Genomic DNA, 20,739 nt, shown 5'->3' on the forward strand with positions numbered 1-20,739 from the left:
TGGGACAAATCCAATAGAACACATTACTGAGTAGCACACTCCATATTTTAAATTCAAGCATAGTAGTGGCAGCATCATGTTATACGTATGCTTGTAATCGTTAAGGACTGGGGAGTTTTTCAGGATAAAAAAGAAACGTAATGGAGTTAAGCACAGGCAAAATCCTAGAGGAAAATCTGTTTCAGTCTGCTTTTCACCAGACACTGGGAGATTAATTCACCTTTCAGCAGGACAATAACCTAAAACACAAGGGCAAATCTACACTGGAGTTGCTTACCATTTTCATTTTCAATACATTTGCAAAAATGTCTAAAAACATGTTTTCACTTTGTCATTATGGAGTGTTGTGTGGAGATGGTTGAGAAAATGTTTATAATTAATCCATTTTGAATTAAGGCTGTAACACAGCAAAATGTGGATTAAGTATAGGGTAATGCATACTTTCAGAAGGTACTATAGATGCCAATGATTTGTTTAGCATAGCTATGTCAAATTAATAGAATGATTAGAATTAACGACTGGGTCAAAACATGAGAAAATAACTAGCAACTTCAGATTTTTTTATGAAAAAAAGTATAATATTTGTATTAATATGTTGGCAAGCACTTTATAAAACCAATAAGGCCCTTGAACCCGGTGACTATCGTGTGATAACTCCCTACTAAGGGCTGTTCTTAGGCCTGAGGTGATAATCCTTTTTGGCTTATTTCTTAAGTAGTTATACAAACCGTTCTACTACTAATGTTCTGTAACGACCCTGGGTTTATAAGCGCGGAAATCGACTCTGCCGCTCGAGCATGCTTTTGCGGCACAATCGATAACGCGCCGAACTTCGGGCTAGAAGGTTCAGGGTTCGAGACCTGCTCCCTGTTGTTTAATTACACTGGTGTCAGAAGTGATCGGACCTTGCATCCACGACAGTGCGTGTGCTTGGCCGGTGAACTCGTTCCTGTAAGACGTAGAGTCGCAAGGTAGCGCGAGGACGCGCTCTTTGAAAGGAGGGAGTGGTGTAACAACCCTGGGTTTATAAGCGCGGAAATCGACTCTGCCGCTCGAGCATGCTTTTGCGGCACAGTCGATAGCGCGCCGGACTTCGGGGGTTCGACCTTCTAGCCCGAAGAACTGTTTCATTACAGTTCTTTGTTTTTATACAGTGGCTTGCGAAAGTATTCACCCCTTGGCATTTTTCTATTATGTTGCCTTACAACCTGGAATTAAAATGGATTTTTGGGGGGTTGTATCATTTGATTTACACAACATGCCTACCACTTTGAAGATGCAAAATATTTTTTCTCGTGATACAAACAAGAAATAAGACAAAAAAACTGAAAACTTGAGCATGCATAACTATTCACCCCCAAAGTCAATACTTTGTAGAGCCACCTTTTGCAGCAATTACAGCTGCACGTCTCTTGGGGTATGTCTCTATAAGCTTGGCACATCTAGCTACTGGGATTTTTGCCCGTTCTTCAAGGCAAAACTGCTCCAACTCCTTCAAGTTGAATGGGTTCCGCTGGTGTACAGCAATCTTTAAGTCATACCACATATTCTGAATTGGATTGAGGTCTGGTCTTTGACTAGGCCATTCCAACACATTTAAATGTTTCCCCTTAAACCACTCGAGTGGTGCTTTATCAGTATGCTTAGGGTCATTGTCCTGCTGGAAGGTGAACCTTAATCCCAGGCTCAAATCTCTGGAAGACTGAAACAGGTTTCCCTCAAGGATTTCCCTGTATTTAACACCATCCATCATTCCTTCAATTCTGACCAGTTTCCCAGTCCCTGCCGATGAAAAACATCCCCATAGTATGATGCTGCCATCACCATGCTTCACTGTTGGGATGGTGTTCTCGGGGTGATGAGAGGTGTTGGGTTTGCGCCAGACATAGCGTTTTCCTTGATGGCCAAAAAGCTAAATTTTAGTCTCATCTGACCAGAGTACCTTCTTCCATATGTTTGGGGAGTCCCCCACATGCCTTTTGGCGAACACCAAACGTGTTTGCTTATTTTTTTCTTTAAGCAATGGCTTTTTTCTGTTCACTCTTCCGTAAAGCCCAGCTCTGTGGAGTGTACGACTTAAAGTGGTCCTATGGACAGATACTCCAATCTCCGCTGTGGAACTTTGCAGCTCCTTCAGGGTTATCTTTGGTCTCTTTGTTGCCTCTCTGATTAATGCCCTCGTTACCTGGTCCGTGAGTTTTGGTGGGCGGCCCTCTCTTGGCAGGTTTGTTGTGGTGCCATATTATTTCCATTTTTTAATAATGGATTTTATGGCGCTCCATGGGATGTTCAAAGTTTCTGATATTTGTTTATAACCCAACCCTGATCTGTACTTCTCCACAACTTTGTCCCTGACCTCTTTGGGGAACTCCTTGGTCTTCGTGGTGCCACTTGCTTGATGGTGCCCCTTGTTTAGTGGTGTTGCAGACTCTGGGGCCTTTCAGAACAGGTATATATATACTGAGATCATGTGACACTTAGATTGCGCACAGGTGGATTTTATTTAGTTAATTATGTGACTTCTGAAGGTAATTGGTTGCACCAGATCTTATTTAGGGGCTTCATAGCAAAGGGGGTGAATACATACAGTATGCACGCACCACTTTTCAGTTTATTTATTTTTCAGAGGTTTTTTAAACAAGTTATTTTTTAAATTTCACTTCACCAATTTATACTATCTTGTGTATGTCCATTACATGAAATCCAAATAAAATTAATTTCAATTACAGGTTGTAATGAAACAAAATAGGAAAAACACGAAGGGGGGTAAATACTTTTGAAAGGCACTATAGCTTACAGTTTATTCACTGTTAGTCAGCACCTCTACACTAAATAATTTTCTCTTGGTGTGCGCCAGCTTATGCTTTTTATTAGACTGTTTTTGATACTAAACTTTAAATGGAGTGCACACATCATTTGTAATTAAAAACAGAGTGGAGTGTTAAGGCTAGTAATTTAAATGGCTGATTATTCAGTTCATGGTTACCATTGTGTCATGTTGATGGTCACCTGTTCCTGTTGCTGAGGATAACCTTATCTCAACAGGCAGCAGGAGCTTTATCCTCTGCAATTGTGTAATTTAGCACATTGCGATTCGTTCCCATTGTTGTCCATTGCACTCTGGACAGTCTTTTTTTTCATACAAAATAATTTTAAGTTCTCCAAGAGGGTGAACACAGCTTTATTTGACTATTCAAAAATAACAATTTGAATATGAAATACAAGGAGTAGCTAATATTCAATGGAAATAGGATAACTTGACAACTGCTGTGTTCGAGATTATACTGTATGGTTTTGTGTTCTTGGGGGTGTAAGGTTTAGAACTTGGATTTCAGACTTTTGGTGAAACATTTATATTGAATAATGTTGTGTTCTTTTGTAAATCCTTGTAACTCCTTTTGTCACTGTCCAGCATTTGCAGGTATACCAGGTTATATTACTGTGTTCAGTTTGATGTGTAACAGAAGGGGTATTGAGTGTTGAAAATCCCACGTTGGGCTATTAGATCTGATGTGCACATACAGTACAGGCTGCAGGATGCCACTGGTCAATCTGGACAGATCTGTGTGGAAGCGATGGTAACCATGGTAAAAGCATTTACTCCCATTCAAAAGGGATTCAAATTCAATGGGGCATGGGAAACAAATGAAAACACTTCCAATGGTTGCTTACTGCTTGCTAACAGGAACTCAGTGTATTTCTTTGGGAAAAAATAAATACTAAATTGATGTGGCATGTGCAAGCAGCAGTGCTTGACTTGGGCCGGAGTTGTCCGGAGCGCTGTACCGCTACTTCAACATTTTGGGGAATTGCGTACCACCTCTATAAACCTTTTTAACAGCATTTTGAGGAGCAGCGGAAGTGAACCCTGGAACCCCAGAGAACTTCCGGTGAGTTTGTAAACAACAGCTGTTCCGTCATAGCTGAAAATAGCTAGTTGGCTAAGCTAACTTAGTCTAGTTTTTTTTTTTTTTACCATAGCATTCGCGAGTGGGATGGTCCTTACATTTCCCAAAGAAGCCTCGCAGTAGGCTGCATTGCCTGCATGGATAGTAACATTAGCAGCAGCAGGAGGTGGCAGAGCCAGGATAATGTGTAGCACATCTCTTGCTTTGGAGTAAGATGAATGTCAAAACCCACTAATGTAAGGGGTGCGTACTGGTGGCAGAGAAGTCAGGCGCAGGAGAGCAAAACTGATTTACAACGGCGCAGTTTAATAAATAAAACCATCGTTAACAGTACAATAATCAATGGGTAAAACCCGTCACACACCAGCATAACGTGCACAAGCATTGCAATAAACAATTCCGGACAAGGACATGGGGGGAACAGAGGGTTAAATACACAACATGTAATGATGGAATTGAAACCAGGTGTGTGGGAAGACAAGACAAAACAAATGGAAAATGAAAGGTGGATCGGCGATGGCTAGAAGACCGGTGACGTCGACCGCCGAATGTTGCCCGAACAAGGAGAGGGACCGACCTCAGAGGAAGTCGTGACAGTACCCCCCCCCTTGACACACGGCTCCAGCAGCGCGTCGACACCGGCCTCGGGGATGACCCGGAGGGCGAGGCACAGGGCGTTCCGGACGAAGACGGTGGAACTCCTGCAGCATTAAAGGGTCCAACACGTCCTTGACCGGATCCCAGCACCTTTCCTCCGGACCGTACCCCTCCCACTCCACGAGATACTGAAGGCACCTCGCCCGACGCCTCGAATCCAGTATGGAGCGAACGGAGTACGCCAGGGCCCCCTTGATGTCCAGAGGGGGCGGAGGAACCTCCCGCACCTCAGACTCCTGGAGCGGGCCAGCCACCACCGGCCTGAGAAGAGACACATGGAACGAGGGGTTAATACGGTAATCGGGGGGAAGCTGTAACCTATAACAAACCTTGTTCACTCTCCTCAGGACTTTAAATGGCCCCACAAACCACGGACCCAGCTTCCGGCAGGGCAGGCGGAGGGGCAGGTTTCGGGTCGAGAGCCAGACTGCGGTGGCGGTCTGTGTTCTCTTTTTGGCGCAGCACGGCCTGCTGAAGGTGAACACGGACAGCTTCCCATGTCTCCTCCGCGCGCCTGAACCAGTCGTCCACCGCAGGAGCCTCGGTCTGACTCTGATGCCAAGGCGCCAGAACCGGTGGTACCCCAGTACGCACTGGAAGGGAGAGAGGTTAGTGGAGGAGTGGCGAAGCGAGTTCTGTGCCAACTCGGCCCAGGGCACGAACGCCGCCCACTCCCCCGGCCGGTCCTGGCAATAGGACCGCAGAAACCTGCCCACATCCTGGTTTACTCTCTCCACCTGCCCATTACTCTCGGGGTGAAACCCTGAAGTAAGGCTGATCGAGACCCCCAGACGTTCCATGAACGCCTTCCAGACCCTAGACGTGAATTGGGGACCTCGATCAGACACTATATCCTCAGGCACGCCGTTGTGCCGGATGACATGCGTAAACAAGGCCTCCGCAGTCTATAGGGCCGTAAGGAGACCGGGCAGAGGGAGGAGACGACAGGACTTTGAGAACCGATCCCCAACGACCAGGATCGCGGTGTTACCCTGTGACGGGGGAGATCGGTTAGAAAATCCACCGACAGGTGCGACCAAGGCCGTTATGGAACGGGTAAGGGGTGTAGCTTCCCTCTGGGCAGGTGCCTAGGAGCCTTACACTGGGTGCACACTGAGCAGGAGGAAACATAAACCCTCACGTCCTTAGCCAAGGTAGGCCACCAGTACCTCCCGCTCAAACAGCGCACTGTCCGACCGATCCCAGGATGACCAGACGAGGGTGATGTGTGGGCCCAATAGATCAACCGGTCATGAACAGCAGACGGGACGTACAGACGCCCAGCGGGACACTGGACGGGAGCGGGCTCTGCACGTAACTCCTGCTCAATGTCCGCGTCCAGCTCCCACACTACCAGCGCCACCAGGCAGGAGGCGGGGAGTATGGGAGTGGGATCCATGGGCCGCTCCTCTGTGTCATGCAGCTGGGACAATGCGTCTGCCTTCACGTTCTGGGAGCCTGGTCTGTATGAAAGGGTAAACACAAAACGGGTGAAAAACATGGCCCACCTTGCCTGGCGAGGGTTCAATCTCCTCGCCGCCCAGATGTACTCCAGATTGCGGTGGTCAGTCCAGATGAGGAATGGGTGTTTAGCCTTCTCAAGTCAATGTCTCCACGCCTTCAAAGCCTTGACGACAGCCAACAGCTCTCGGTCCCCCACATCATAGTTTCGCTCCGCCGGGCTGAGCTTCTTCGAGAAGAAGGCACAGGGGCGGAGCTTCGGTGGCGTACCCGAGCGCTGAGAGACCACAGCTACTATGCCAGCCTCGGACGCGTCCACCTCCACTATGAACGCCAAAGAGGTATCCGGATGGGCCAGCACGGGAGCCGAGGTAAACAGAGCCCTCAGGTGACCAAAAGCCCTGTCCGCCTCAGCCGACCACTGCAAACGCACCGGGCCCCCCTTCAGCAGTGCGGTAATGGGAGCCGCTACCTGACCAACACCTTGGATAAACCTCCAATAGTAGTTGGCAAACTCTAAGAACCGCTGCACCTCCTTTACCGTGGTGGGAGTCGGCCAATTACGCACGGCTGAAATGCGGTCACTCTCCATCTCCACCCCTGAGATGGAAATGCGATACCCTAGGAAGGAGACGGACTGCTGGAAGAACAGGCACTTCTCAGCCTTGACGTACAGGTCATGCTCCAACAAGCGACCAAGCACCCTGCGCACCAGGGACACATGCTCGGCTCGTGTAGCGGAGTATATCAGAATGTCATCAATATACACCACTACACCCTGCCCGTGCAGGTCCCTGAAAATCTAGTCTACAAAGGCCTGGAAGACTGATGGCGCATTCATCAACCCGTACGGCATGACGAGGTACTCATAGTGCCCTGAGGTGGTACTGAAAGCCATCTTCCTCTCGTCTTCCTCCCGGATACGCACCAGGTTGTAAGCGCTCCTGAGATCTAGTTTGGTAAAGAAGCGCACCCCATGCATTGACTCATTCGCTGTGGCTATGAGCGGTAGCGAGTAACTATACCTCACAGTGATCTGGTTCAGACCCCGATAGTCAATACACGGGCGCAGACCTCCCTCCTTCTTCTTCACAAAAGAGAAACTCGAGGAGGCAGGTGAAGTGGATGACCGAATGTACCCGTGACGCAGGGATTCGGAGACATATATTTCCATAGGCTCTGTCTCCGCCTGTGAGAGGGGATACACGTGACTCCTGGGAAGTGCTGCGTCTACCAGGAGATTTATCGCGCAATCGCCCCATCGATGGGGTGGTAATTGAGTCGCCTTCTTTTTGGAGAAGGCGAGAGCCAAATCGGCATGTTCAGGGGAAATGCGCAAGGTGGAGACCTGGTCTGGACTTTCCACCGTAGTAGCACCAACAGAAACCCCTAAACACCTCCCCGAGCACTCTCCCGACCACCCCGTGAGAGCCCTCTGTGGCCAAGAAACAGTGGGATCATGACAAGCTAACCAGGGTAGGCCTAGCACCATGGGAACGCAGGAGAGTCAATAAGGAAGAGACTAATTCTCTCCTTGTGACCCCCCTGCGTCACCATACTCAGAGGAGCGGTGGCCTCCCTGATCAACCCTGACCCTAATGGTCGACTATCTAAGGCGTGAACGGGGAAGGGAACAGCCACGGGAATAATGGGGATCCCTAAACTATGGGCGAACGATCTATCTATAAAATTCCCAGCCGCGCCTGAATCGACGAGCGCCTTATGCTGGGAATGCGGGGAAAACTCAGGAAAAGTGACATACACAAACATATGTGCGACAGAGGGCTCTGGGTGAGAATGGTGCCGGCTCACCTGGGGTGACGCCAGAGCGCCCTGCCTGCTGCCTCAATACCCAGAGGAACCAACCCGGCACCGACCGGCAGTGTGACCTCTGCGGCCACAGATGGTGCACGAGCTGGAACCCCCTCCGGTCTCCCTGCGCACCGCCCCTCCCAGCTCCATGGTAATAGGAGAGGGGGTGCGGGGGGATGGAACCAACAGACCCCGATCTGAACTTCTGTGGGTAGCCAGCAGGTTATCCAGCCGGATGGACAGGTTCACCAGCTGGTCGAACGTGAGGGTGGTGTCTCTGCAGGCCAACTCCCGGCGGACGTCCTCGCGCAGACTGAAGCAATAATGGTCGATCAGGGCCCTGTCGTTACATCCCGCGCCGGTAGCCAGGGTCCGAAAATCCAGGGCGAACTCCTGGGCGCTCCTCATCCCCTGCCTCAGATGGAAGAGGCGTTCACCCGCTGCTCTACCCTCAGGCGGGCGGTCGAAGACTGAGGTGAACTCCTCAAACTGGTCCAACGCCGCATCTCCCTCTCTCCACACGGCATTGGCCTACTCCAGTGCTTTCCGGGTGGACGGTTGCCAGGTATAAGTCCAGCTGCAAGAGGAACCCCTGGCAGTTCGCAGCCGTCCCATCGTAGGGAGAGAAGGGAGAGACGAATTCCACTGGGACCAGGAGAAGGAGGGGCGCGTAGTTGCTGGTGGAGGCGCTGGGAGAAGTCCCTGTCTCTCCCAGCGGTCCATTGTCTGGACAACGCAGTCCATGGCGGTGCCAAGATGGTGGAGCATTGCTGCGCGCTCCCGGACGCGCTCCTCCACCCCTATACCCGGGGAACCTGCTCCTGCTGACTCCATAAGTTTGGTCCGGAATTCTGTAAGGGGTGTGTACTGGTGGCAGAGAAGTCAGGCGCAAGAGAGCAAAACTGATTTACAACGGCGCAGTTTAATAAATAAAATCACCGTTAACAGGACAATAATCAATGGGTAAAACCACGTCACACACCAGCATAACGTGCGCAAGCATTATAATAAACAATTCCGGACAAGGACATGGGGGGAACAGAGGGTTAAATACACAACATGTAATGATGGAATTGAAACTAGGTGTGTGGGAAGACAAGACAAAACAAATGGAAAATGAAAGGTGGATTGGCGATGTCTAGAAGACCGGTGACGTCGACCGCCGAACATCGCCCGAACAAGGAGAGGGACCGACCTCGGAGGAAGTCGTGACAACTAACCATTTACATATGTGTTCTTTGTATGATATGAAATAAAGTGTTTAATTCAGCGTTGTGTATTTTTTGGTTATTGAACATTCCCTGTTTGTCTGTTTTATTTGTTTGTCATTCACTCTCATTTTGTCTGATGATACTGCACAGATTTGTCCTTAATCATTGGTGTGGGTGTAACAATCCGTGAATGGCTGACCTAGGATGCAACCTCTGTACACAACAGCACTTCATACCCACAAAGCAGCGTCCATTATCATACCAAAACTATGATCTTGGTTGGGCTAAGATAACAGTACTTTAGGTGTGGTCAGGTGAGATCACCACACGATGGCTACTAGGGCTTTCTTACTTTGTCTTTCCTTGATTACTCGCATCCTATCTCCTCACCTTTATTGTATTGCAACTGTATTGTCCCTCCCCTCGCACCTTCTTCTCCAATGGGGTTTTAGAAGGAGACGAGGAAAGGAGTCGAGGAAAGATTAATTGAGAAAGAGCTGAAGAATAGCCTAATTGACCAATAATCTCTCCCAAAACATGAATATTTGAACCTTATATATAATACAAATGTCTAGTTAGATACCTTGCTTTGAAGTAGCCTACTTTATCCATTTGATCCCTGATTCGTTGAACGAGGGAATAATTTTAGAAAGACAAAAGTATTTGGTCATAATGTTGCAATATTTTATATCAAGGGTGGGAACCATCCTCCAGGATAGCTACTGGGTATGCAGACGTTTGTTCAAGCCCTGGTCTAACTACATTGTAGCCTAAACATCAGCTGCTCAACAGGACCTTGATAAGCAGACTTAGCCTGGATCAATAGCCAAGCCTGCACACCCAGGAGCTCTCCAGATAGAGGGTTGACCATATTTTGACAACATGTGACTAACAGTGCAGTTCTACTTTGTGGAGAGGTTAAGTGCCTTGATCAAGGGCACAACGGCAGGAGATGTAGGTCTACATGGGATCAGACACAGCAGCCTTCCAGTGTCAATAATGCTTACTTTTTAATGTATATTATAATAATAGTCATGGAAATTTGGTTAAAAGTAATGGAAAATGTAAATAAACCCTGAATAATCAGGTCTCTATAGCATATAGTCATTTGTGAATTTTGGTGAACATAGTCTAATGGACCGACTTGGAAAAAGACAGCACTTCTTTCATCCCAAATCAAGCACTGGCATGCAGTGTAGCTGTCACGAACGTTGTCAGGGAAATGACCGGACCAAGGTGCAGCGCAGGTGAGCGTACATTTCTTTATATTTTAAATGTCGCCAACAAAAACAACAAACAACAAAAAACGAACGTGAAGCTGACTAGGGCTATACAGGCCACTAACACAGACAACTACCCACAACTAAGGTGGAAAACAAGCTGCCTAAATATGATTCCCAATCAGAGACAACGATAGACAGCTGTCCCTGATTGAGAATCATACCCGGCCAAAACATAGAAACAGAAAACATAGAAATAAAGAAACTAGAATAACCACCCTAGTCACACCCTGGCCTAACCAAAATAGAGAATAAAAGCATCTCTATGGCCAGGGCGTGACAGTACCCCCCCCAAAGGTGCGGACTCCGGCCGCAAAACCTGACTCTATAGGGGAGGGTCCGGGTGGGCATCTACTTCGGTGGCGGCTCCGGTGCGGGACGCAGACCACGCTCCACCTCTGGCTCCCCCCACTTTGATGGCGCCTCTGGACTGGGGACCCTCGCTGCAGGCCCCGGACTGGGGACCCTCGCTGCAGGCCCCGGACTGGGGACCCTCGCTGCAAGCCCCGGACTGAAGACCCTCGCTGCATGCCCCGGGACTGGGGACCCTCGCTGCAGGCCCCGGACTGGGGCCCCTCGCTGGCGGCTCCGGACTGGGGACCGTCGCAGGAGACTCCGGACTGGAGACCGTCGCTGGAGGCTCCGGACTGGAGGCCGTCGTTGGAGGCTCCGGACTGGAGGCAGTCGTTGGAAGCTCCGGACTGGAGGCCTTCGCTGGAGGCTCCGGACTGGAGGCCGTCGTTGGAGGCTCCGGACTGGAGGCCGTCGCTGGAGGCTCCGGACTGGAGGCCGTCGTTGGAGGCTCCGGACTGGAGGCCGTCGCTGGAGGCTCCGGACTGGAGGCCGTCGTTGGAGGCTCCGGACTGGAGGCTGTCGCTGGTTGCTCCGGACTGGGGACCCTCGCTGCAGGCCCCGGACTGGGGACCCTAGCTGCAGGCCCCGGACTGGAGGCCGTCGTTGGAGGCTCCGGACTGGAGGCCGTCGCTGGAGGCTCCGGACTGGAGGCCGTCGTTGGAGGCTCCGGACTGGAGGCCGTCGTTGGAGGCTCCGGACTGGAGGCCGTCGTTGGAGGCTCCGGACTGGAGGCCGTCGCTGGTTGCTCCGGACTGGGGACCCTCGCTGCAGGCCCCGGACTGGGGACCCTCGCTGCAGGCCCCGGACTGGGGACCCTAGCTGCAGGCCCCGGACTGGAGGCCGTCGTTGGAGGCTCCGGACTGGAGACCGTCACTGGAGGCTCCGGACTGGAGACCGTCGTTGGAGGCTCCGGACTGGAGACCGTCGTTGGAGGCTCCGGACTGGATGCCGTCGTTGGAGGCTCCGGACTGGGGACCGTCGCTGGAGCCTCTGGACTGGAGACCGTCGCTGCAGGCTCTGGACTGGAGACCGTCGCTGCAGGCTCCGGACCGCGGATCAATACTGGAGGCTTTGTGCCATGGATCCTCATTGCAGGCTCCGGGCCATGGACCATCAATGGAGGCTTCGTGCCATGAATCATCACTGGAGGCTTCGTGCCATGGATCATCACTGGAGGCTTTGTGCCATGGATAATCACTGAAGGCTTCGTGCCATGGATCATCACTGGAGGCTTCGTGCCATGGATCATCACTGGAGGCTTCGTGCCATGGATCATCACTGGAGTGAGGAGACGTATGGACAGCCTGGTGCGTGGAGCTGCCACAGGACTTACCAGGCTGGGGAGACATACAGGAGGCCTGGTTCTGGGAGCAGGCACAGGACTCACCAGGCTGGGGAGACATACAGGAGGCCTGGTTCTGGGAGCAGGCACAGGACTCACCAGGCTGGGGAGACATACTGGAGGCCAGGTTCTTGGAGCAGGCATCGGATACACTGGGTCGTGGAGGCGCACTGGAGGTCTCGAGCGTAAAGCCTGCACAACCCGTCCTGGCTGGATGGTTACCTTCGCCCGGCAAAGGCGGGGGCGCTGGCACAGGACGCACTGGGCTGTGCAGACGCACCGGAGACACAGTGCGCAGAGCCGGCGCAGGATATCCTGGGCCGTAGAGACGCACTGGCGGCCAGATGCGCTGAGCCGACACCATCCGTCCTGGCTGGATGCCCACTCTAGCCCGGCCGATGCAGTGAGCTGGAATGTAGCGCACCGGGCTGTGAACGTGCACTGGAGACACTGTGCGCTCCACCGCATAACACGGTGCCTGACCAGTATCATGCTCCCTACGGTAAGCACGAGGAGTTGGCTCAGGTCTCCAACCTGACACAGCCAATCTCCTCGTGTGCCCCCCCAAAAAAATGTTTGGAGTGGCCTCTCGGTCTTTCGTGCCAGCCATGACCCTGTGTAATCCTGGGCCCTTTTACTCGCTGCCTCCGCTTTCCTCGCTGCTTCGAACCTGCTCCCCCGGCAGGCGATCCTTTCCCGCCAGGATCTCCTCCCACGTCCAGGATCCTTTCCCATTCAGGATGTCCTCCCGTGTCCAGTCCTCCTTACCACGCTGCTTGGTCCGTTTGTGGTGGGTAGTTCTGTCACGAACATTGTCAGGGAAATGACCGGACCAAGGTGCAGCGTGGTGAGCGTACATTTCTTTTTATTTTAAATGTCGCCAACAAAAACAAGAAACAACAAAAACGAATGTGAAGCTGACTAGGGCTATACAGGCAACTAACACAGACAACTATCCACAACTAAGGTGGAAAAACAGGCTGCCTAAGTATGATTCCCAATCAGAGACAACGATAGACAGCTGTCCCTGATTGAGAATCATACCCGGCCAAAACATAGAAACAGAAAACATAGAAATAAAGAAACTAGAATGCCCACCCTAGTCACACCCTGGCCTAACCAAAATAGAGAATAAAAGCCTCTCTATGGCCAGGGCGTGACAGTAGCGTCTGTAGAGATAGCATACTCTGCTGCTTTTGTTGGGGAGATTAGATCCCCTGATGTTGCAATGGAGGCGATTCATTTACTGTAAAATTGCTCAGGACAGTTGAGTACTTTGTTTATTGTTTACGTATGGGGTTAAGGCTTTTTACCAGTAAATCTAGCAGGTACAGTTTGTTAATTGCCGTCCTTTAGCCTCCAGTCTAGGTGTTTTGTTAGTTCCATGGCTCTGCTAGGGCCTTTCCTTTCCTAACCACCCCCTAACCCCGACCTGAACTCTGAAAAGGCTGAAATGTGAGTGCTGTTGATGCCTAGCTGAGCAACACCTTGTAGTCAGTTGCTCCATGATGTCGTGTCTTTGGCATCATTAAAGGTGAAGACTGTTATTTTATCAAATCAATTCTCTGTAATTATTATTACATGATTAAACTAATCATGTCAATTGAATTAACTAGGAAGTCGGGGCACCACAGAAAATCTTCAGATTACAAAGTTATACTTTTCCGAATATAACTCTTCAGATATTTTAACATCTGATCAATTAGTCTTCTATTTCTGAATTATTCTTTACCTCACGTCAGTCTCATTTGAACATCGTAAATTGTTGGTTATCTGCACAAACCCAGCCTTTACTATAAATCATCCATACACCAATCAGCTTAATCATTTATTTACTAACTAACTAAATAATCACAGAAATGCATAATCAAACAAACAGTAGATATTGGTTACTAACAATGATAGGGAAGATTCCCTAGTGGGCTAAGCCGATATGACGGCTTAGTGGACAAAGGGAAGTGGGTGTGGACATTGAAATGCTTGTCATTCGCACATGAACGAGGATATTCTCTCATTCGAGGATAATTGCAAGTACATATTTACGGTGTATGTCATTGTTGGCTTCTCTGTTGGAATCCGGTCCGTCTGCTGGAGAATTCATCTGAGTCTCTCTCTCTCTCTTTCTGTTTCCCTGAAGATCAAAGTATTTCGTGGTGAGAATGGATACTTCAGAGTACCATTCAGAAATGTTATCATAGAATAGGTGTTTCGGCGGCTGTCGGTATTCTCGTCCCAGGTTTGCATAATTTCTAGCTGCAGACTAGTAGACTATTAGTATCTAAGATTTGCTCTTATTCTGTAGGGATCAATAGTCTCAGAGTTTAACCATTTCCAGATGTGTAGCCAATGTTCCATGTGGTATAGTTTTTTAGTTTTGGGTCTCAAACCTGTGCCACCTCAGCTTACACCGAGGTATGCATGGTCTTAACTAATCACAATCACAGCTCACGCTGTGGGTTTGCTTAGTCTGAAGAGGATTTCCTCAGGAGGGTTTTTTATTCGTTACAATAGAAAAGGCGGTTCCATGACGCCAGATCATGGCTGTGCTCACGGGGACGGGTCAATGACTTAGTTAAACTTTAAAGGGAACATCACATTATATCATTTCACAAATAGTTTCATATTTACTCATTCATTTTATACAAGAATTAGATGCAAACACCATAATTGAGAAATGTACACATTCAGAGATATATTATGTGTGTTTCCTGTCCTTCGTGAGGTCACCAAATGAAACACATTCAACATAACTGTCCCTTAAGTGTCCACTGACCCTTCCCACATTCTCACAAGTGGACATATAGTTTCATTTTCCCATTTTGGGGATTTAGGAGTACGGCCACGTGAAATCCTTTGTTCACTCTGTGGTCTCTCTCTCTGCATGAAGACAAGACTGTAACTGCCAATTGGATTCCACGAAAAAGGGGTAAAAGTAAAAAAATATATACAGTGGGGAGAACAAGTATTTGATACACTGCCGATTTTGCAGGTTTTCCTACTTACAAAGCATGTAGAGGTCTGTCATTTTTATCATAGGTACACTTCAACTGTGAGAGACGGAATCTAAAACAAAAATCCAGAAAATCACATTGTATGATTTTTAAGTAATTCCTTTGCATTTTATTGCATGACATAAGTATTTGATACATCAGAAAAGCAGAACTTAATATTTGGTACAGAAACCTTTGTTTGCAATTACAGAGATCATAGCAGCTCATAGATTACTGCACCTGTACATAACCCATCTACAATTTAGCCCAAACAACTACCTCTTTACCTACTGTATTTATTTATTAATTTATTTTGCTCCTTTGCACCCCATTATTTCTGTCTCTACTTTGCACTTTCTTCCACTGCAAACCAACCATTCCATTGTTTTTTTTAGTTTTTATTTTACTTGCTGTGTTGTACTCACTTCGCCTCCATGGCCTTTTATATTTTTATTTATTTATACATATATTTGTTTGCCTTCACCTCCCTTATCTCACCTCACTTGCTCACATTGTATATAGACTTATTTTTTTTTTCACTGTATTATTGACTATATGTTTGTTTTACTCCATGTGTAACTATGTGTTGTTGTATGTGTCGAACTGCTTTGCTTTATCTTGGCCAGGTCGCAATTGTAAATGAGAACGTGTTCTCAATTTGCCTACCTGGTTAAATAAAGGTTAAATAAAAAAATAAATAAAAAATACATTTCCTGTAGTTCTTGACTAGGTTTGCACACACTGCAGCAGGGATTTTGGCCCACTCCTCCCTACAGATCTTCTCCAGATCCTTCAGGTTTCGGGGCGTCGCTGGGCAATACGGACTTTCAGCTCCCTCCAAAGATTTTCTATTGGGTTCAGGTCTGGAGACTGGCTAGGCCACTCCAGGACCTTGAGATGCTTCTTACGGAGCCACTCCTTAGTTGCCCTGGCTGTGTGTTTCGGGTCATTGTCATGCTGGAAGACCCAGCCACGACCCATCTTCAATGCTCTTACTGAGGGAAGGAGGTTGTTGGCCAAGATCTCGCGATACATGGCCCCATCCATCCTCCCCTCAATACGGTGCAGTCGTCCTGTCCCCTTTGCAGAAAAGCAGCCCCAAAGAATGATGTTTCCACCTCCATGCTTCACGGTTGGGATGGGTTCTTGGGGTTGTACTCATCCTTCTTCTTCCTCCAAACACAGCGAGTGGAGTTTAGACCAAAAAGTTATATTTTTGTCTCATCAGACCACATGACCTTCTCCCATTCCTCCTCTGGATCATCCAGATGGTCATTGGCAAACTTCAGACGGGCCTGGACATGCGCTGGCTTGAGCAGGGGGACCTTGCGTGCGCTGCAGGATTTTAATCCATGACGGCGTAGTGTGTTACTAATGGTTTTCTTTGAGACTGTGGTCCCAGCTCTCTTCAGGTCATTGACCAGGTCCTGCCGTGTAGTTCTGGGCTGATCCCTCACCTTCCTCATGATCATTGATGCCCCACGAGGTGATATCTTGCATGGAGCCCCAGTCCGAGGGTGATTGACCGTCATCTTGAACTTCTTCCATTTTCTAATAATTGCGCCAACAGTTGTTGCCTTCTCACCAAGCTGCTTGCCTATTGTCCTGTAGCTCGTCCCAGCCTTGTGCAGGTCTACAATTTTATCCCTGATGTCCTTACACAGCTCTCTGGTCTTGGCCATTGTGGAGAGGTTGGAGTCTGTTTGATTGAGCGTGTGGACAGGTGTCTTTTATACAGGTAACGAGTTCAAACAGGTGCAGTTAATACAGGTAATGAGTGGAGAACAGGAGGGCTTCTTAAAGAAAAACTAACAGGTCTGTGAGAGCCGGAATTCTTACTGGTTGGTAGGTGATCAAATACTTATGTCATGCAATAAAATGCAAATTAATTACTTAAAAATCATACAATGTGATTTTCTGGATTTTTGTTCTAGATTCCGTCTCTCACAGTTGAAGTTTACCTATGATAAAAATGACAGACCTCTACATGCTTTGTAAGTAGGAAAACCTGCAAAATCGGCAGTGTATCAAATACTTGTTCTCCCCACTGTATATAAAAAAAAAAATCTCCCACTGACTGAGTAAATGACCATGTGTTTTTCTCTCTCTCTCAGTGAGCGCTATGGATACTGTTATCGGCCTGTATGGAGAGACCGTTGAGGTGCCATGCAACAATGGAGCCCCCAAACCAAAGGACCTGTTCATAACAAAATGGAAATACGTAAGTTGTTCATATACACTGAGTGTACAAAACATTAGGAACACCTTCCTAATATTGAGTTTCCCCCTTTTGCCCTCAGAACAGCCTCAATTCGTCAGGGCATGGACTCTGCAAGGTATCCCACAGGGATGCTGGCCATTGTTTACTCCAATGCTTCCCACAGTCGTTTCAGGTTGGCTAGATATTCTTTGGGTGGTGGACCATTCTTGATACACAATCCATCCACCTGACAGGCGTGGCATATCAAGAAACTTATTGAACCGCATGATCATTACACAGGTGCACCTTGTGCTGGGGACAATAAAAGGCCACTCCAAAATGTGCAATTTTGTCACACAACACAATGCCACAGATGTCTCATGTTTTGTGGGACTGTGCAATTGGCATGCTGACTGCAGGAATGTCCACCAGAGCTTTTTTCCAGAGAATTTAATGTTTAGCCGCCTCCAACGTCGTTTTATTGAATTTGACAGTGCGTCCAACTGGCCTCACATCTGCAGACCACGTGTATGGCGTTGTGTGGGCGAGTGGTTTGCTGATGTCAACGTTGTGAACAGAGTGCCCCATGGTCGCGGTGGGGTTATGGTATGGGCAGGCATAAGCTATGGACAGCAAACACAATTGCATTTTATCGATTGCAATTTGAATGCACAGAGATACCGTGACGAGATCCTGAGGCCCATTGTCGTGCCATTCATCTGCCGCCGTCATGTTTCAGCATGATGTCGCAAGGATCTGTACACAATTCCTGGAAGCTGAAAATATCCCAGTTTTTCCATGGCCTGCATACTCACTAGACATGTCACCCATTGAGCCTGTTTGGGATGCTCTGAATCGACGTGTCCAGCAACTTTGCACAACCATTGACGAGGAGTGGGACAACATTCCACAGGCCACAATCAACAGCCTGATTGACTCTATATGAAGGAGATGTGTCGTGCTGCATGAGGCAAATGGTGGTCACACCAGATATTGACTGGTTTTCTGATCCACGCCCCTACCTTTTCTTTAAGGTATCTGTGACCAACAGATGCCTATCTGTATTCCCAGTCATGTGAAATCCATAGATTAGGGCCTAATGAATTTATTTAAATTGACTGATTTCCTTATGAACTGTAACTCAGTAAAATCTTTGAAATTGTTGCATGTTGCATTTATATTTTTGTTCAGTATATATGTATACACGTCCTCTACAAGTTTTCAAGCTTCCAGAGCAGCAACAGTGTAAAAATAATGATTAGATATTCTAAAATAGCTATTAATAAGTCATAAACTAAGTCTATTTAGCTCCTTCACCATTAGTGGGTGAATGATATGTTCAATGGTTTCTATACCAAGTCCTACAGTAGTGCAGCTCAGTTAGCAATTTTTTTAAAACCCAAACTGTTTTTTATTTCCAGGACAATGGAGACCTGCTGACCCAGCTGAAAGACCAGGATGCCTCTGTCATAGCAACCGACAAGTACAAAGACCGTGTCAGCATGGCCGAAAACTCCAGCCTGCTGATTGCTGCAGCATCACTGAAGGACGAGAAGACTTTCACCTGCATGGTGGTGGCTGGGGCTGACATCTCAGAATACCCTGTCAAACTCCTTATCCACAGTGGGTACATAAGGGCAATATTGCAGCCATACTAATGCATGCTATGGAATGGGCCTTTGAGGTACAGGTCAATGCTGTGCTGTGTGATATGATGGTTAGCCAGAGTGATAGTGAGTGCTTTCTGAGATGCCTACAGCTTGTTAATGTTATTAACTGTTCTACAGAGGCTCCAACCGGAGTGGAGATCACAGCCCTAGCCGCAGAGCTGGAGATTGGCAAACCAACCCAGGTAGGTTCATATGCTTCGCTTATGCCTACATTATATTAAGCAGGAATATCAAGGGAAATTGTTCATTGGAGATGAAGTATCTTGAGGCAAACTAAAGAAGGACGGTGCGGCTGGAATGAAGAGTGCTTTGAAGTGATCCTGATGAATTAGTAAACAGCAGAATATCCCTCCTCCAATTAAAAAAACCATGGGATGGATCTAAGAGGAGGTTTAAAATACTTTGGGCATTTCATGCTACATGGGGGGGGGTTCACAAATGCAGTAGATCCACCACAGATGAGAACTAGTTTGCACAGATATTTGATCAATTAAGCAACAAAAATATTGGAATTTTATTGGGCTACTTTTATAACGTAAGGATTTTCCAACCTTTCGTATGTGTAACGCTCGTCGTGGGTGGAAGAAGAGGAGGACCAATGCGCAGCGTGGTAAGTGTCCATATTGTTTTAATAAGAATACTGATCACTGAACAAAAACAATAAAACGACAAACGAACAGTCCTGTACGGTGAAGCAAAACACAGAACAGAAAATAATCACCCACAACACACAATGACAAACAGGCTACCTAAATATGGCTCCCAATCAGAGACAACGACTGACACCTGCCTCTGATTGAGAACCATACTAGGCCCAACACATCGAAATCTAAAACAGAACAAAACATAGAAAAACAACATAGAATGCCCACCCCAACTCACGCCCTGACCAAACTAAAATAAAGACATAAAAAAGGAACTAAGGTCAGAACGTGACAGTACCCCCCCCAAAGGTGCGGACTCCGGCCGCAAAACCTGAACCTATAGGGGAGGGTCTGGGTGGGCATTTACCGCGGAGGCGGCTCTGGAGTGGGACGAGGACCCCACTCCACCATAGTCTCGGCCCACTTCTGTGACACCTTAGGAGCGGCAACCCTCGTCACCGACCCTGGATTGGAGACCCTAGTAAAGGGCACCACTGGACTGAGGGGCAGCTCCGGACAGGAGGGCGACTCCGGCAGCTCCAGACAGGAGGGCGGCTCAGGCGGCTCCTGACTGACGGGCGGCTCAGGCGGCTCCTGACAGACGGGCGGCTCAGGCGGCTCCGGACAGACGGGCGGCTCAGGCGGCTCCTGACAGACGGGCGGCTCAGGCGGCTCCTGACAGACGGGCGGCTCAGGCGGCTCCTGACAGACGGGCGGCTCAGGCGGCTCCTGATAGACGGGCGGCTCAGGCGGCTCAGGACAGACGGGCGGCTCAGGCGGCTCAGGACAGACGGGCGGCTCAGGCGGCTCAGGACAGACGGGCGGCTCAGGACAGACGGGCGGCTCAGGCGGCTCAGGACAGACGTGCGGCTCAGGCGGCTCAGGACAGACGGACGGCTCAGGCGGCTCAGGACAGACGGGCGGCTCAGGCAGCTCAGGACAGATGGGCGGCTCAGGCGGTTTAGGACAGACGGGCGGCACAGGCAGCTCAGGACAGACGGGCGGCTCAGGCGGCTCCTGACAGACGGGCGGCTCAGGCGGCTCCTGATAGACGGGCGGCTCAGGCGGCTCAGGACAGACGGGCGGCTCAGGCGGCTCAGGACAGACGGGCGGCTCAGGCGGCTCAGGACAGACGGGCGGCTCAGGACAGACGGGCGGCTCAGGCGGCTCAGGACAGACGTGCGGCTCAGGCGGCTCAGGACAGACGGAC

General features: G+C 49.0%; 1 protein-coding gene across 7 annotated transcripts in view; it reads left to right on the plus strand.

The window, feature by feature from the left end:
- Positions 1-20,739, plus strand: part of LOC139548099 (CD166 antigen homolog A-like) — a 70,915-nt gene that overhangs the window by 39,031 nt on the left and 11,145 nt on the right. For 4 of the 7 annotated variants that reach the window (XM_071357453.1, XM_071357454.1, XM_071357455.1 and 1 more), the window contains exons 2-5: positions 10,231-10,296; positions 17,130-17,236; positions 18,637-18,838; positions 19,003-19,067. In XM_071357453.1, coding sequence (XP_071213554.1) covers positions 10,231-10,296; positions 17,130-17,236; positions 18,637-18,838; positions 19,003-19,067 — 440 coding nt within the window. Of the gene's footprint in view, positions 1-10,230; positions 10,297-17,129; positions 17,237-18,636; positions 18,839-19,002; positions 19,068-20,739 lie in introns of those variants that run through there. The other 3 variants (XM_071357457.1, XM_071357458.1, XM_071357459.1) reach the window with 2 other exon arrangements.

Source organism: Salvelinus alpinus, chromosome 21 (genome assembly GCF_045679555.1).
Source record: "Salvelinus alpinus chromosome 21, SLU_Salpinus.1, whole genome shotgun sequence".
In the NCBI taxonomy this organism is placed as follows: domain Eukaryota; kingdom Metazoa; phylum Chordata; class Actinopteri; order Salmoniformes; family Salmonidae; genus Salvelinus; species Salvelinus alpinus.